The following is a 19,222-nucleotide window of genomic DNA, read 5'->3' on the forward strand; positions in this document are numbered from 1 at the left end:
TGTGGGGAATCGTACCCAGGGTTTCGGCGTGACGAGCCAACGCTTTAACCAGTAGAGTACCCCTCAGTCCCTTCACCAGTCAACCCGTATCGGCAAGCCCTACATATTTTATAAATAAATAGTATTTGATAATGATATCCTTCTGACATTGATTTGATTAAAGTGTGTAAAATGCATTTGACGTTAAGAGTCAGTGTGAAGGTAAGATGTTGAAGATTTTGAAAATCAAATACATTTGTATTTCCCTTTCATCTGTTTGTAGCATAGTCCCGATAGTCATCCATATTTTTATGATTCTCATCTCCAACATCAGTCAACAACGTTGTGGTGTGCGAAATGGAAATAATAAAAACAATCATTTAATCCCTAATTGTACAACGTATTTACCGAAATTTATAAATATCACTTCGAAATAGTCTTTTAATCAATTCTTGATGTCGATCAAGCCTTTTTTCTTCGTGAACAAATTCCACACCCGTCTAGAAAGTTGAAGCATAATATATATATAATATACCTGATCATCCAACTCCCAGAAGCAAATCACTGGATTAGATAAAATACATATGTTTTACCTTTGAGCGTGTGTGTGTGTGCTTACGAGTGAGCGTGTGTCAGTGTGAGTGAGAGAAAGAGATAGTGACTGTGTGACTGTGTGTGTACGACTGTGTGAAACAATCTGAGTGTGAGACTGTGACTATGTGTGTGAGAGACTGTGCGTGTGACTATGTGTGTGAGACTGACTATGTGTGTGTGCGACTGAGTGTGAGACAATCTGAGTGTGAGACTGTGTGCATGAGAGAATCTGAGTGTGAGACTATGTGAGAGATAATCTGAGTGTGAGACTGTGTATGTATGACTGGGTGAGAGAGAATCTGAATGCAAGACTGTGTGAGAGAGAATCTGAGTGTGAGACTGTGTATGTATGACTGGGCGAGAGAGAATCTGAGTGCAAGACTGTGTGAGAGAGAATCTGAGTGTGAGACTGTGTGTGTATGACTGTGAGAGAGAATCTGAGTGTGACTGTGTATGAGACTGTGTGTGTGACTATGTGTGAGAGAATCTGAGTGTAAGAGTGACTATGTGTTTGTGCGACTGTGTGTGAGAGAGAATCTGAGTGTGAGACTGTGTGTTTGAGACTGACTATGTGTGTGTGCGACTGTGTGTGATAGAGAATCTGAGTGAGAGACTGTGTGATAGAGAATCTGAGTGAGAGACTGTGTTTGAGACTATGTGTGTGTGCGACTGTGTGTGATAGAGAATCTGAGTGAGAGTCTGTGTGAGAGAGAATCTGGGTGTGAGACTGCTTTAGAGAGAATCTGAGTGTGAGACTGTGTGATAGGGAATCTGAGTGTGAGACTGTGTGAGAGAGAATCTGAGTGAGAGACTACATGTGTGAGAGAGAATCTGAGTGTGAGACTGTGTGTGAGACTGACTCTGTGTGTGAGACTGTGTGTGTGCGACTGTGTGTTATTGCCTCTACATACAGCTGTAAGAAGTGAAAGTGGGAAGCAGCACTGCTTTTTAAACGGAATAATAATGATAAAACAACTACTGCAAAACAGGTTAATCTGTCTGGCAAATAAACTGTAGTCAAATGAAAGAATGGGTTGGTCCTTCGTTGTTTATATATATTGACCACCGATATCTCGAGATATTAAGGTCCGACTCTACGCGCATTCATGAATACGACTAACTGTATGTTAGCAGGCAGTAGCAATTATGCTGCCGTCTGACCTTGAACTATACTAATTATTGTGGCTGTGTTAATACGGTATTCGGTATGTTCGGGCCTCGGTTGCAGGACTGCGTGAACTGCTCAAACTAACGACTGAGCATTTTATATCTACAGGTTATCAGTTGGTTGTTTGAGCATTCTAACTATATGTAACCAAACACGGTTGTGTCGAACTTTGATGAGTCGAACTTGCTGTCTCGAGGTAGAAGCTTGGTACCTGCCTATTCCATCATTTTGCGGTTGATAACATTTTGCGTAGTATTAAGGTATGTACACTAATCTATTCATGAATGTGAAAATTATTGATAGCAAGTCTATGTTCTTCTTCCTTTTATCTTAAAACAAGGTTTGTCACAAAACATTGATAATTCATACGTTTGTCATGCTGATCATCTTCAAAAAAATTTAACTGTCAATACAAATGCTTAATAGCGTAAATTAAAACGTAAACTGTTTATTGTAATCATATTAATCTCGTGTATGAGTATTGGTATTTGGTATTTGCAAATCCCGATATTTCAGCGTTTCCATTGAGTAAGGGGGCGGTGGGGTAGTCTAGTGGTTAAAGCGTTTGCTCGTCATGCCGAAGGCCCGGGTTCGGTTCCCCACATGGGTACAATGTGTGAAGCCCATTTCTGGTGTCCGCCGCCGTGATATTGCTGGAACATTGCCGCATAAACCATAGTCACTGACCGACTCATTCAAAAAACACCAGATGCATGTCTCAAATTCTATTTTGACTGCGATGCTCTTGTCTTTAGTCGCCATGCTGTGAAGATCTGGGTTAGAATTGATCTTCAGTAACCCATGCTTGTCGTATAAAGAGGTGACTAACGGAATCGGGTGGTCAGGCTCGCTGACTTGGTTGACACATGTCATTGTATCCCAAATGCGTAGATCGATGCTCATGATGTTGATCACTGGGTTATTATTAGACTCGTTTGTTAACAGACCCCGCCCTTATAGCTGGAATAGTACTGATTGTGGCGTTAAACAACAAACAAACATACAAAACCTTTGCAAGATCCGATTGCGTCTGACATTTTTTATGTTTTTAATATATATGGCGGCGCGGGCGTGTTGGACGCTTTCCCTCCAGAACACTGTATCAGCGTGATTCAGCTATGACTGGGGCGACCCGAGCTTCAACCTGTGTATTTGCTGCAGTACAGTTCATTCACTCATTATTGATTATCCGCTGTGTTATTTACCGTATATACCATAAACAGCGACATTACAGCCTCGTACTTGAGCGCGATAGCACGGCAACAAAAGGAATATTTGTAATTGTTCATATTCGTTCTTTAGGCTCTCTGTACTGGTTTTGCAAGGGACATTATTAACAGGACAATTACTTTTACTCAAGGGACATTATTAATAGGACAATTACTTTTACTCAAGGGACCGGTTCTTAATGAACACAGTCAATGATTAGAGAATGTACGGCAGACAAATTGTGCATATCAGTAGCCAAATTGGTTAAATCACCGTCTGGTAATTTAGGTCCGTGGTTTATTCATATCAAAGATCAGTGGTTTAATCACAGCTAGCCGTATACTGTTATTGTGATTATGAGGGTAAATTCGGCCTGTGACGTCACTTGTTAATCGTTGTGTTCTCGTGGAGGATAATTCATATTAATGCCGTGAGGGTGGTGGTGTTACGAGTCAATAGTCAGTATAGTTTGGAGTCGGATGATTTCGTCTTATTCAATGAGTGAGGTTACTTTTACGCCTATTTAGCAATTTTCCAGCAATATCACGACAGGGGACACCAGAATTGGGCTTCACACATGGCACCAATTTGGGGAATCGAACCCAGGCCTTTGGCATGACGAGCAAACGCTTTAACCACTAGGCTACCCCACCGCCCCCTTACTCAATGGAAACGCTGACATATCGGGATTTGCAAATACCAAGTTCTGTGTATTTCGATCTACTCATACACGAGATTAATATGATTACAGTAAACAGTTTACGTTTTAATTTAGGCTAGGTATTAGTACTGACAGTATATATATTTTATGATAGAGGGGCGGTGGGGCAGCCTAGTGGTTAAAGCGTTCGCTCGTCACGCTGAAGACCTGGGTTTTATTCCACACAAGGGTATTGTACAATATGTGAAGCCCATTTCTGGTGCCGCTATATTGCTGGAATATTGCTAAAACCATACTCACTCACTCATTCACTAATGATAAAACATTACAGGGAGAACCGTTTACACTAGCCTTGTCTCACAGTCCCTGAACCACATTATTTTCCTTACTGCCAAGCTCTCTCTGTAGTACTAAAGCCCTAAATAAAGCAAGTCTAGATTTCCTCAGGTTGAGGCTCTGGCCCTGATTTCTCGAAACAAACTTAAGTTTTTACTCAAATTTCAAACTGAGTTTGACAATTTGAAACAGCTGAATTTTTAACTCAGCTGCATTTTTAAAAGAAAAAAGCTTAAACAACTTTAGTAATCTATCCATCAAACTCAAATTGTCTACTATGTTTGTGTGTAATATTGATTTCAGTTCATTCTGGGAAATGCATTTTCCTGCGCTTTGTCAAATTTGAGTAAAAACTCTCACTTAAGTCAAAACTCAGGCTTAAGTTTGTTTCGAGAAATCGGGGCCTGGTCTCCCTCGGGCTCCTTTTCAATTTATTTGGTTTGTTTGTTACTATCAAAATTATATATATTCAGAGACTAAGCATTAGTCTACATTAACACCATCAATAGCCCCTTCTCGAGGATCACAAAGCATAACACTGTCAGGAGTTTATCACAATAACGCTGCGTGGAGATTAAGGGGCACTGCCTGACGAAGTGGTAGCGGAGATATACGAAGACGCGACCTCGCCGGATTGGCCAATGGTACAATGCATGTGTCAAACCGGTTTGTAAAACTCAAACCGGAAACAGAGCGGCAACAACAAGGAAACGAGCTCGATAAACACTTGATCGTATCTCGGTGGGTATGCTTGTTTTTCATTCAATGAACGGAAAGATAGCTTGTCTAAAACAATAGCACCGATACGAAGCTACATAGTATTATAGTTTCACGGTCGGCTGATTGCGGCTGGTGCGCTTATGTTTTCTAGAGATCCCATCGATTGTATGAGTTGCCAAGAAGCGAGACTTGGATTGCGACACACTCCACCAAACTAGGCCGGGTTAAGCAATAGTAAATTGCAAAACATCCGTAAATATATACTGTGTATAATACGCAGTTTGCAGATTAGCACATCAACTGCACATCATAGGTAAGATTTTCTCATCAACTAGACATAAGATAACGAACAGGTGGTTGCAAGGCCTTCAGTGTAACTTACTGTAAGTCGATATGCCGACTATATCTCGAGGGGTAGGTGCTGTGAGTACGCCTGGGCTTGTTTGTCAGTAAATATCAGATATGTTACAGGGAATTAACTGACTACATTCTAGCCGAGGCATGTTTCTGTTGCATAAATACTGTCATGTTACGAAATGAAACATAATATTGGAAGAGTGTGTCGGTGAAGGATGAGTGTTTGAAGTGAGCGCCTACCTGTAGGATCTGAACAGGTAGATTCCTAAACTAACGCCTAGTCTCTGAATATATATATATAATTTTGATAGTAACAATTTATCCCATTTGGTAAGATTACAGAATACCGGATGCCGTCTTTGAAAGCATGCTAGTTTAGAGTTAGGGTTAGGGTAAGGTTTGGGTTAGGGTCAGGGTGACATGACTCTAAACAATATGGCTGGTAGGTCTGGTATTCTGTTGGTGTACCTCCCATTTGAATTGGAAAGGAGCCCTGTGAAATGGGAGATTCAGACCTGAGGAAATCTAGACTTGCTTCATTTAAGGCTTTAGCAACAAACAAAATTTGTAGAAAGGGTAGGTGTAAGGGAAAATAATGTTGTTCAGGGACTGTGAGACACACAAGTAGATTTCGTGTTGGGACTATAATTTTGAATTTGTACAGGTCTTGATGTAGTTTGCAGTACATTGACATTGACATATTTGTTTGCCATAATAACCTGCAGTATTGTAGATGAAGGCCTATAGATTCAGGGAAGGTGGGGTTACAAGCCTAGTGGTTAAAGCGTTTGCTCATCCCGCCAAAAACCCGGGTTTGATTCCCCACATGGGTACAATGTGTGATGCCCATTTCTGGTATCCTTTGCCGTGATATTGCTGAAATATTGCTAAAAGCAGTGTAAAACTAAACTCACTCACTCTCTTTGAGACACCCAATACTGATTCAGAGTCAACCAGTGCATGCTTACCTCCATTGATTCAAGCATCATGCAGGGTAGCATCTAGTTGTCGTTTTGCATCGCATTGACCGCAACATAGCTGCAATATTGTACCCATGTGGGGCATGAACTCGGGCCTTTGGTGTGCCGAGTGAACGCTTTAACCATTAGGCTACCCCACGGCCACTACAGACTAATTAGATTTTTTCATATTGATACTTACTGCACATGCACAAGTGTAATAGCTTAACATATGTCTAATCATACATGCAGGGGTGATTGGGTAGCCTAGTGGTTAAAGCGTTCTCCTGTTGTGCCGAAGGCTTGGGTTTGATTCCCCACATGGGTACAAATGTGTGAAGCCCATTTCTGGTGTCCCCCAACATGATATTGCTGGACTATTGCTAGAAGAGGCATAAAAACTCATTCATGCTTTTAATTAATTATATTATCATGGTATTTTCTTTTGCAGAGATTCATAACCAAGATTCATCATGTCTAACGGTGGAAAGTGTTGTGTCGTAGTCTTGATTGGCGTAGGTGTTGTAGCTATTCTAATTATTGCACTTGTCGCCACATCCCTGAAGAAGTTGGCTTCAAAGGAGGGTAAGGACTTCTCAATAACCAGATAGTTTAAACATATTCAGTGAGGAAAATCCTCACTGTATATATTTTGGGCAATAAACATGATAGCTGAACCAGTGAAGATCCGGGTTAGATCACTGGATTTTCAAGCCCACATTCAGTTATTTAGAAACAGCTGCCATAAAGCTGGAAACAGCTGCCATATAGCTGGAATATTGCTGAATGGTGTTAAACAAGCAAACAAAAGATAATAAGAGCTTCTGTATCTTTTGCTTTCTGGATCATGTGGATGTTTTTGATTATTTCATTTAGGGCTGGCTGAGGATATAGATCACAGAGATCCATAATCATGAACTAAATATCAATCGATTATTGATAAATATCAGAGAAATTATGCATGGGTTGCTAACAAAACAGCGTCTTGATCATAATTCAGGGCTCCAGATAATTTTTCAACATCAGGAGTACGTACTCCTTATTTTTTCAATAAAGGAGTACTGGACTACATTTAGAGTACTGAATGGAAAATAATGGCGTATCAGTTATCTTGTGTTTTGTTTTATATATGCACCACAACATTGCTGCTCTTATGTAAACAGGTCAATAAACAATAAAACAATACTTTTTCAGATAAATACGTCTGTAAATGATTTTAAGACCACACACCATTGCTGTGGTGCGTATCTGCTACGTTTTCTAAATTATTTCCTACTGTATCGTGCATATTTTCTATCCGTACATACGCCGATATGGCCCTTATCTGGAGCCCTGATAATTCGGAAGCAGCCCATGATTAAAACCTAACTTTGTGTATTGTGTGAGTAACTAAAAACTTTATACTATCACCATAGTTGATGTACAATATTGTCGATGATACTGTTTTCATATCAATAAGCTTTAAGAAATTTATGATTATCGATCTTCTTAGCCAGCCCTAATTTCATTTATTTTTTGTAACAAGGTTGCCAGTATTTCTTCGATGTCAAACATGTGCTAGAAACCAGCCAATAGATCAGTGTTTTATGACAATTGCTTCTTGAATAGTTTGGCATTAACAGGGTTTGAGGGACCTGTGAAGATCTGGGCTTGAATTGGTCTTCAGCGACCCATGCATGTCGTAACATGGGACTAACGGGACTTGGTTTACACATGTCATCATATCCCAATTGCTTTGATCTATGCTCATGCTGTTGATCACTGGATTGTCTGGTCTTGATTATTTACATCCCACCACCATATAGCTGGAATATTGCTGAGTGTGGTGTTAAACAACAAACAAACAGGGTTTGAACATATACTGTTTTGTATTTAATTCTAGTACATGTACAATGTACGTTATTTACGTGGTATATGATGTAATTAATGGTCTCCGTATTTTCAGTGGGAATCGCTTATGACAAGTTTCAAAAGAAATTATCAGATACTGTGAAGAATGAGGGTTTGCACAATGGTCCCCCAGGTTTTGAGTTCATCATCTTCCCCAATGTCTACACTACATTGAACTTCAGATCTCTGTCGGTAAGTTGTAGTTCTGTGTAGTGGTGGTCCGATTAATTGAAATAATCGAAGATTGGTCGCAATGACAAAACGACCAAGCAATCGATCATGTTTTCTCATAATCGAACACAATCAATTTTGGAACACTTGTTTGCAATAACAATATTTTTCAAAAGGTTGATTTTGTCTCGATATTGCATAAGCACTACAAGCTCGTTCCAAGTCATGATTAAGTTTATCTTAACAACTCCAGGAAATGTATGTTCCTAACACACTAGTCATCCTTTAAAGATGTGAAATTGGCAAATGCATTTTGTGCAATTTGCGAAAAAACCTGAGAGAACTACATGTTTTTTCTTTATTTTTTGTGCATTAACAAGCATAACCAAGAAAATTTGATAAATGACGCTAACCAATTATTTTCGATGATTGATCGGTTGTAAGGAATCAATCATCAATTATGAGATTTACACCAATTCCCAACACTAGTTCTGTGTGAATGTTCGATTTTGCCAACAGCAGTGTTGGCATGCATTAAGAATCTTGCATCTGTTATTTGTCTGTTACCTTACTGTATTCCAAGGCTGTTTCATCCATCGTTCTCACCCAATTTGTCTGTATCACCAGTTTGTATTACCTGAAATAACCAATCTTCCTGTATCATCTGTCTGTATCATCTACATGTATCATCTATTTGTATCACCTGTTTTATGACCTGTCGGTGTTATCTGTTTATCTCACCGAGCTGCATCATCTGCCTGTATAACCCATCTGCATCACATGGTTGACTATGTAGTCTGCCTGTTTCACCTGCCTATCTCACCTGTCCGTCTCTGTCACCTGTGCATCCACCGGTCTGTTTGTCTCACCTGTCTGTATCACCTGTGCATACACCTGTCTGTCTCACCACTCTTTATCACCTGTGTCTGTATCACCTGTGCATACACTTGTCTATCTGTATCACCCGTTCGTCTGTGTCACCTGCGCATACACCTTTCTGTATCACCAGTGCATACACCTGTCTGTCTATCTCACCTGTGCATACACCTGTCTCTGTATCACCTGTGCATACACCTGTCTGTCTGTCTCACCTGTGCATACACCTGCCTGTCTGTTTCACCTGTGCATACACCTGTCTGTTGCAGTGCCTCAACAAGGATGGGGTCATCATTACCCTGGATGTGGCATACCAGTACAAGGCCAGGGTAACACATCTCAAGGACATCATCCTCAAATTTAAAGACTTTGAGGGCTACAAGAATATCTTAAAATATACAGGTATATATGCTACCTTTCCTTACTCTACAGCGTAACTCACTTTAACTCAATTAGGTTCTTGAGACGCATATAGAAGTCGGTATTCAAGTACAAGACAAAATATTTATTTATGTGTATGTGTATTTATTATATACACAACATTTCTGGGGCTTTTCCCTGCCAGAAACGTTGTGTATAATTTAAGTTAAGTAGTTGTTATTGAAAGTGTGTGTTCACATGGTAGCTTTGACATGATGAATGTGCCTGTCAATTAACAAAAAGGTTACTGATGCTCTTTGTCTAAACAGACCAGTGATATAGAAATTGTGAACTATTACGTGACTCATGTTAGAATGGTAATTGCAGGTTCAGCAGCCCTGCATGAGGCGTGCAGCTTGTTCAACACTTCCCAAGTGCAGGCAGAGCGAGGGGCGTTCCAAGAGATGGTGAGACAGAAGCTCCGGGAAAGATACGATCTGCTGAAGTGTGACATCACTGATCTCCAGGTGAGTCAGTACCTGTAGCATGTTCCGTGGGTATTAATAATATATAGGAATTGTCTAGAAGATATATTTAGTTCTGCACCATGCCCACAAAATATCTATGTCCTCATATTATGGGTTTTCGGAGTGTGGTCTTGCTAATTACAGGGACAAATATAAATCCTCTGCTAGCTTATGATATTCAACTTTATCTTAAACACAAGCCATCATTCAGGAAAATATGTGCGATAGACCCCCCTTGTACTAGTAAACATTGCCATCGAAAAAAAATTGAAGTTTGATCACTGGATCATCAGGTCCACACGCGATCATTTACAAACCGCCTCCATACAGCTTAGGTGTTGCTGAGTGCAGCATTTAACCAACCAACCAACCAACCAAATCATTCCATATTCATGGCTTAGCATGCAGGAGTGATGTTTTGTCTTCTAAAGCATATGAGGCTTTGTCTGTGTTGACAAAGGATCAGATAATGTTCTAAACGGACCAAGGAAACCCTAAAACATTTAGTTTGAGCCTTACATATAAATATGTCAAATGTTTGTCTTTGTTCAGAGATTGCTGCACTTAGAAATTATAGTAAACTTCTATGGATAACAAGGGACACATCTCACAGGCCCCAGCGAGAACATGCAGAGTGGTGTCCCTTAGGTGTTTCAGATATCTGTGTAACTTCAACCAAGTTCAGCTCCAGATTGTGTGTTATGGTTTGTCATCATCACCCTTGCTCATCAGTTGCATCCAAGTTATGAACCCCTAACGACTGCATCACTTCCAAAATTCCACTTGAGGCATACACGCCGTTTAGAAATACTTCAAAGCGAGCGAATGATTATGTTAGTACTCTGGCCATTGACCTACAATATTGATTCACCTTGTACGAGATAATCAATAGATGTTGATGGTTCAATTTTCATTTGTCCCGATGCTGAGTTAGTGCTCAGTGTTTATGTTTGTTCTATCTAGATCAGAAAACTATTTGTTGGCTGTAATTGATTTATTCATCCCATGTATTACCAATTAAACACAGCAGTGCATAAATATCTCCTTTTGGTAACCATTGAATAAACGTATTGCAGTTTTCAAGAGAAGGTAACACCAGATGTGATGTTCCTGTATGGTGAACCATATGGCAAGATCTGTATGAGATGGTTGAGGTCATATTGATTATTTGCAAGATGATGTACACAACTGAATGGCACAATATGTCACAGTGATATCATCTGGAAGCTTCAAAGTGTGTGACCAGGATATAACACTCTATACTCCTCTGTCATGTGACTTTCTAACGAAGGTGCAGTGCCCAGTCGATTTTGGTGATCTTCATGTATATTTCAAGGTCACAGCAACACATTGAAGATTTCAGCTTGTTAACCTGCATGTTAAGCTTGTCAGCACGATACCTCAAGAATCATTCCCTGGATTTTCTTCATATTTGAGAATATTCTTCATCTTCACATAAGTTTTGAGGTCACGGCGACACTTTGTCAGCAAGATATCTCAAGAACGGTTCACTGGATTATTTTCATAGACTTCCAAGACTTCTCTTAAATGTTTTTTGATCAGCAATTTCTTCATTACCATTTTTGCATATTTCATTCACCATGACATTCAGGTCAAGGTCAAAGTGAGTCTTGAAAATATTTGTGTGTTTGAACAACTACAGAGCAAGATATCAAGAGAGGTTGACCGGTCATGTTTTTTGTTGACATTTAACTTCATCTCAAACTACGACCTGTGATTTGATAATTTGCGGCGGGGGATTATGCCACCTGAGTGACACTGCTTGTCTACTTGTTTAGTGGAACTTGCAGGTGATGTTTTTCCCAAATTGTGAAAAGCTCAAACAAATCTTGTTTTACTGCTTCAAAAATAAGTTAAACCCATCTGACTCTCTCACTCCCTTAATTTAAATTCTAGACCTTTTATCTTGAGCACTTGAATGAAAAACATCCCCAGCATTTTTTCAAGGATTCTGACATTTCCCGCCAAATGAAAACCCCTGTTATCCTATTTGCTGCATTACTTTCTCTGTGGTTTCAGGCAAGTAAGTGTTCAAGTTTTGTTCTATAAATTTAGGTAAACAACATCGAACGTCCCAGGGAATATGAGTCATCAATCAGAAGCAAGGAGCGAGCTAGAGAAGACATCCAGGTCAGTAGTGCAACTAGACTCATAGTAGAAGGGAGACCACATGGGTTAGCATTGGAAATCAGCTGCTACGGGAACTCAGGTTAGCTGTGGAAATCAGTTGCTTTGTACTTGGGTTTACTTCCCTTGAAACGAAGCACCCAGTCAGAGCGGGTGGGCTTGCACTTAAGTGTAACGAAGACTTTCATTGGCTGGTTTATTTGTCGATGCACTCAGGACTCTTTGTGTGTATATAGAGATGTTGGGTTTTGTAACTACATGCACATATTTTGTGTATAACATTTTGCAATCAACAGACATCATCCCATGTCATGTGTACAAGCATCACACCTGCCTGTCTGTGTAATTACATAATGTGACAGAGACAGAACTTGGGTGCTCGAGACATAAATCAATGCATTTTGTTTATGGTGTATAGCCTGATAGGTGTTAAGTTCAAATTGCATGTGGTCAGTGATCAAAGTTGTGTATTGCATATTGTCATTAGCAGACAGGCAGGCAGACACATAGGTGTAAATAAAACAGACATTGAGTTTTGTCTGTGACAGGGGCATATCTATATCACAGTTAGAAATTAAAGTATCAAACAGAGAAAGTGACTCGGTAAGAAGAACGGGTGGTGAAATTGTCAATTGAAATTATATAAACAGTTAAATCGGTAATCTACTGTCATAATATAAGATCGCGCCTGTGAAATATAAAAAAAATATTAGAAAAATAGCTCACATCGAAGCCTACTCCGAGTTCTCACCCCCAGCGAAGGTTTTTCCATCTTGAAATGTCGAACGCCTCACTGGTTGACACATAGCTGAGTAGATCTAGATCCTTAACAAGGTTCCTTTATGTAACGGGTAGATTATCGTGTTATTTTGCAACTTTATAAGTTGAATTTGCATTTTGATCATTTGATATTGTATGTCCATACCAAAGGCATCAGAATCTGCAAAGTTGTGTTTTGCGTTGCATGTGACCTTTAAGATGAATGGGTCATTGTATTATCATATTTTCTTCAGGTTGCTAAAAATGAGCGTCCTCGTCTGCTGACCGAGGCTAAGACGGAGAGAAGAGAGGCAGAGACACAGTCACAGATCATCTTGGACAGGGCCCAATCCGAAGCCAGGATTCTACAAAACCAGTAAGTTATAAGGAGAAACAGGACCAATTCCACGACTACTCGACTGGTTTTTGACATCCGGTGAACATTTGTCTGATTAAGGTCAAGGTCATTTTTTTAGCTGCGAATGTCTTACACTAAGGCAGTGATAATATAGTCATCTGTCAAAGTCAACTGGACAGTTGAATTGAAATGCTTTAGTAATTTATCCTGCAATACAACTGATCTTATCAGTATTTCTGGCGGTGGGGTAGCCTAGTGGTCAGAGCGTTCGCTCGTCACGCTGAAGACCCAAGGTTCGATTCCCCACATGGGTAGAATGTGTGAAGCCCATTTCTGGTGTCTCCACCGTGATATTGCTGGAATATTGCTAAAAGTGACGTGAAACCATACTCACTCACTATCTGTCTTAATCCCCAAATGAGCCCTAACCAGCTGTACAGGTGGTTGGATCTTGCAATTCGGAGTTTTATTTGACATTGAAATTAGTGTCCCATGTGCTGAAATGTACAGCCTGGATGTAGGAAAAGTATATATTCCTCTTAGGGACCCACAGTAATATTCAGTGAAAAAAATGATTTTTGGACAAGAAGGTTCATGTTAAATAACTTTTTCATTTCTGTAGTCTACACCATTTCATTTCTTAACAAGCCCCCGTGAAGATCAGGGTTAGTTGGCCATCAGCAACCCATACATGTCATAAGAGGCAACTAATGGGATTGGATGGTTAGGTGTGCTGACTTGGTTGACACATGTCATTGAATCCCAGTTACGTTCATCGATGCTCATGCTGTTGATCACTGGATTGTCTGCCCCAGGTTCAATTATTTATATACTGCCACCATATAACTGGATTATTGCTGTGTGCAGCATTAAACAATAAACAAACTTCAGACGACCTGCATATTTCCTGTAAAATTAGTAATTGTGGGACCTCTGGACCTGTAGTTCTGTAGGTCAAGGTTAGACACCAATAATAGATTGAAGGAGCAGGTTTGATGATCTGGTTAATTGTGAGTTACTGCACTCCAAAATGAAGATAATTGTTCCTGATATTAATCACAGGTTTCTTTGGATTGGATGTCATTATTAAGCAGTCGCTGTATAGCTGGAATCTTTGTTAAATCTTGCATTTAACAGCCAACAGCTAATCTTGTTAGCTTGCTGTCCATGCTAAGGAACAACCACCTTCTTGCTTGTCCCTAGGGCAAGAGCAGAGGCCGAGGCTATCCTTACACAGTACGAGAAGGAGGGAGAAGCATACGAATCTATCCTCAGCGCGCCAACGGGCTCGGCTTCACCACCGAGGGTTTCATCTCCTACATGGGTGTCCGCGTCATCTCCTCCGCCAAGAACCCAGTCTTCGTCGGGCTACAGAGCCCAGCCAAGTCTTCTTACCAAACCCCTTAGTACTGCTGTCATCCACCTCAAGAGGACAGGTGCTTGTTGGACGCTGTATTGCAGATGTTAAGTTACTCAGTATGTCAATAATTTTAGGCATCATGAAAGAAGTGTCAGTTGTTTAAAGTTGTAAGAAGTCATATACTTATGTATTCTCTCAGAAACTATAAAAGGTGAAGGTCAAGGCCATTATGACAATCAGTTACTGTTAAACATGGTTATGAATTGTATGACACGAAATATTTGACTCCCTATTTCTATATGTGTGTTAAATGACTCAAGTTTTGAATGTTTTTTGATACTTAAATTTATCAATATTCTTGGGCATTTTTAAATAGGAGCAGCTTAAGAATCCCAAACTAATGCAGTCTAGAATTAAGTTGAAATAGACCTCGGGTTTGGGGGATTCGTTACTTGCATGCATTTTATGTGATAAATATCAAACCTCTATGATGGCTCATTATAACTGTTTATTTATGGAGATATTCATTTTGGACTTTAACCATGTTCTACTGTAATTTAAACTGCTGATTAGGACATTTCTTTAGAATCTTTAACTCAAGAATTTTTTTAACCATTTGATACAGTCCTATTTTAAACTCACATATGTCACTTTTGATAAATTCATGGAATTGTCTATTATGTTTTTAGATGTTGCTTTTTTTTCCTCGTAACATAGACGTAAGATCTGATGTAGATGTGAACCTGTTAATGTGAACAATATGTACTGTTTGATGTCCAAGGGTTCTACCCGCTTCATTGTAGCCTCCATAGTTTAATATTAAAATACTTATTATTATGTGAATCTTTGTATTATGCACTCTTGTAATTTGATCTCATTTTTTCTGATCTTTCATCAAAAAATTGTATTTGTATGAATATTATGAATCAAATTGCATTCTGATAATTTTATGTGGTGTTCATTTTGTAATGATGCAAGCAAATTTCAGTTTGTGTGGTTCACTTTGCTTTTCTTACTATTGTTATGTGTTGATATGTTATATTTAGCTTTATGATAATAAAACGCTTTTTTCTTACAACTATTTGGACAGTAGGATAGCCTAGCAGTTAAACCATTCACTCTAAACATCAAAGTCCCGAAATCGATTCCCCAAATATGTTCCAATTTCTGGTGTCCTTCACTGTGATATTGCTGGAATATTGGGAAAAGTGACGTAAAACCATACTCACTCACTCACTCTAACACCTATTTCCCATGACATATTATGCCACTTTTTATAAATTATCACTCATTCGGGTAGAATATTAGTTTTGATAATTTTCCGTTATTCTTTCATGTGTATTTTAGAGACTCTGTATGATCAATGGTCGTTTGAAGTCTTATGACATCACACTGTACTATTCCATTATCTTTTTGTTAAGATGCCAGTCTGATTTCAGTTTGTCATCTGAACTGTAGGCTGCCTACAGTAAATTTTTCTGAAGGCTTGACGATGTGCATAGGTTTTATCTGAATTGTAAATAAGTAGGGTATTAAAGAAACTTGAATGTCAGAAATAGCAGATTATCTGCCCTTCATCAATGAATGCTGTTAGTATGATTCAAGATTCAGGCTTAACTTTCAAACAGGACAGGTGTTCTATACATCCATTTGGATCAGTAATTATTGTCTAATTTGTTCCCCAACAGAAAAGGGAAGAGAAATTAAGAAAAGGACAATAGGGTACAATGTTTACTGTGATGTAAAACAGCATTGTCGATATGACAGTGTATGTGCATGTGGGATTTGGATTCAAGCCTTTGTACTCTATCAACATGGAATTTTGCTTATAATATCAATCACTTGTTTCTTCTTCTTTTGCAGTCATTATGTGACAGTATTATTACCTAGGCACAAAGCAACTTTGGTTAACTTATGGTGATGTTATGCCAGGTTTTTTTTGGTTGTAACGTTTGAAGATTCATCAAACATTTTCATTGTGTCCATCAGTAACAACTTTGATAGTCGTAAATTCTGAGACATATATGGTTACAATCACCAAAGCAGCTCTTGTTGAAAATGCATAAATACGTTAAAAAATGTTAATGGAAGTCACATTTGTGGGTGAACCTATATTGTATTTATCCTCTGTGTACACACATCTATGGTATGATGGTATTTGTTAACGGTATATAGAGAATCTCATTGTAATGTCTCTTGGTAACTAATATATCGGTACAAGGCGATACAGGTGTAGAACATTTTGGCTTGGTGAGTGGTTTTGCCCTTTAATCAGCATGTATGTATATTGTTGATATTAAGAGACATGAAGGCGAGATTCTATTTATCCTCCAAAATCATGATTGTAAAAGTATCAGTTTGTAGTTGTCAAGATTGGCATAGGCTTCCAGCATCCATCCATGAGAGACAAATGGCAAAATGGAATGTTGTTATTATTTTTATACAATTGTTCCTTAACATGCATAATATCGTTTCCTATCTGCCTGTACTGTGTGTTGTCTTCTATATGTTTGTCCTGTCTTCATGTTTATGCTTGTGGTAACAGTTGCCATGTAACCAAGAGTGCCAACCCCCACCTCCAGCCATTAGACATACCATTATGTGTTGGCATCCAGTCTAAGAACCGAGAAGTCTACACATATAGTACAGGACCTGTTGTACAAAGCTATCTTAGCGTTAAGGTGATCATACCTTAACATAGGCTTACTAAAGAAGTAGTGCCAAGGTCGGTTTGTACAACAGGTCTTTGTACAAGGACTTTGTACAATTAGCTTGAATTTTGCAAGAATGTATGACTATGAATGCTCATAAGCTGAGAGCTACTGGTGTACTAGAAGGGGTTGGCACCTTCACTAACAGCACTAACCAATGAGATTGAAGTATTTGTGTACACTGTATATGTGCTGGATAGAACTCATCGCAGACATCTTGAATTTGGTAGTTGGATCATTTGTCTATAGCTGCTGCTAGAACAAATATGCTTGTTGTACCATTATCAAGCAGCTTCAAGAATAAATATGCTTGTAGGGTCATTGTCTAGCTGCTCTTAAAAGAAACATGCTTGTTGGGCCATGGTACAACTGCTCCAAGAACAAATATGCTTGTTGGACCATTGTCAAGGCCCTTCCAGAACAAACATGGGAGATAGATATTTCCTTGCCTCTCTTAGAACAGCTGTTTGTAGTTGGACCTTTGTCTAGTTGCTCCTACAAGAAATGTAGGCACTTGGGGGTCTTAAGTATTGACCTTTGTCTGGCCCCCTCCTGGAACATGTGTTGGTTGGTGGACCTTATGTCTGGTTCTTCTTAGAGAGAATACCAGCTTTTAATACTTGAATAAGTTCAACATGTATGCATGTTCTATCCAAGTTTACTTTAGTGGGAGAAAATACCAGATATCATGTCCTCATTTCAAGCACTTTTCTCCACCAACGGAACATCCCTGGATGCAGATGTTTCTGGTATCTGTAACATCCCTGGATACAGATTTGTCGGTAATCTGTAACATCCCTGGATACAGATTTGTCTGTTATCTGTGACATCCCTGTAACATCCATGGATACAGATTTGTCTGTTATCTGTAACATCCCTGGATACAGATTTGTCTGTATCCCTGGATACAGATTTGTCTGTATCCCTGGATACAGATTTGTCTGTTATCTGTAAGATCCCTGGATACAGATTTGTCTGTAATCTGTAACATCCCTGGATACAGATTTGTCTGTTATCTGTAACATCCCTGTAACATCCCTGGATACAGATTTGTCTGTAATATGTAACATCCCTGGATACAGATTTGTCTGTTATCTGTAACATCCCTGGATACAGATGTGTCTTATCTGTAACATCCCTGTAATATCCCTGGATACAGATTTGTCTGTAATATGTAACATCCCTGGATACAGATGTGTCTGTTATCTGTAACATCCCTGGATACAGATTTGTCTGTTATCTGTAACATCCCTGTAACATCCCTGGATACAGATTTGTCTGTAATCCGTAACATCCCTGGATACAGATTTGTCTGTTATCTGTAACATCCCTGTAACATCCCTGGATACAGATTTGTCTGTAATCTGTAACATCCCTGGATACAGATTTGTCTGGTTTCTTCTTCTTGCCGGACAATGACTGATGACTGGGCCTTTGTGAAACTGGTGTTGGCTGTTTTGGGTGTAAGAGTTGTTCTCAGGTTTATGTATCTCAAGGTACAGGTTTCAACATACCAGTCATATTTCTCTACTTCTGTGGATGTGCATATTTCATCCTTGTTACATTTCTGGAAAGGTTTAAAAGTATATGTGTAACATGTAGCCATTAAAGATCAACATGCATCTTTTGTGTGAATGAAATAAACTGTTACTGTCAGATATGAGTTGGTGTCGTGTGCAATTGTCAGATACACACTGATACAGTATCAGCTGATGCTGGAGAAAGTCATGGATAAGTGTGGAATATATTATGAACCATTTGTGGAATATATTTGAACCAGTAGTATCTATAACGATGATTTATGATGTAGAATTCATTGCCAGAACAGCAATATCACAGCGGGGGACAGCAAAGATTGGCTACACACGTTGTACCCATGTGGGGAATCGAACCTGGGTCTCTGGCGTGACGAGCGAACACTTTAACCACTAGGCTGCCCTACCGCCTCCGTGATGTAGTGGTTAGAGCGTCCGGCCGGAGAGCGGAAGGTGGCGGGTTCGATCCCCGACCGCGTCATACCAAAAGACGTTAAGATATGGTACTTGTTGGTCCCTGCCTGGCGCTCGGCATTAATGGGTT

The 19,222-nt window shown here is 39.4% G+C and overlaps 1 protein-coding gene across 1 annotated transcript; it reads left to right on the forward strand.

Annotated features, from left to right (window-relative positions):
- Positions 1 to 4,589: 4,589 nt before the first annotated feature.
- Positions 4,590 to 17,823, forward strand: LOC124253328. Its single transcript, XM_046687077.1, is given in 9 exon segments — positions 4,590 to 4,688; positions 6,435 to 6,568; positions 7,929 to 8,065; positions 9,190 to 9,322; positions 9,668 to 9,807; positions 11,884 to 11,958; positions 12,969 to 13,090; positions 14,276 to 14,345; positions 14,348 to 17,823. Coding segments are annotated over 8 exon segments (921 nt in total). The 5' UTR covers positions 4,590 to 4,688; positions 6,435 to 6,456; the 3' UTR covers positions 14,480 to 17,823.
- Positions 17,824 to 19,222: the final 1,399 nt, after the last annotated feature.

Source organism: Haliotis rubra, unplaced genomic scaffold, assembly GCF_003918875.1.
Source record: "Haliotis rubra isolate DU_JTF1 unplaced genomic scaffold, ASM391887v1 Scf539, whole genome shotgun sequence".
NCBI classification, from domain to species: Eukaryota; Metazoa; Mollusca; class Gastropoda; order Lepetellida; family Haliotidae; genus Haliotis; species Haliotis rubra.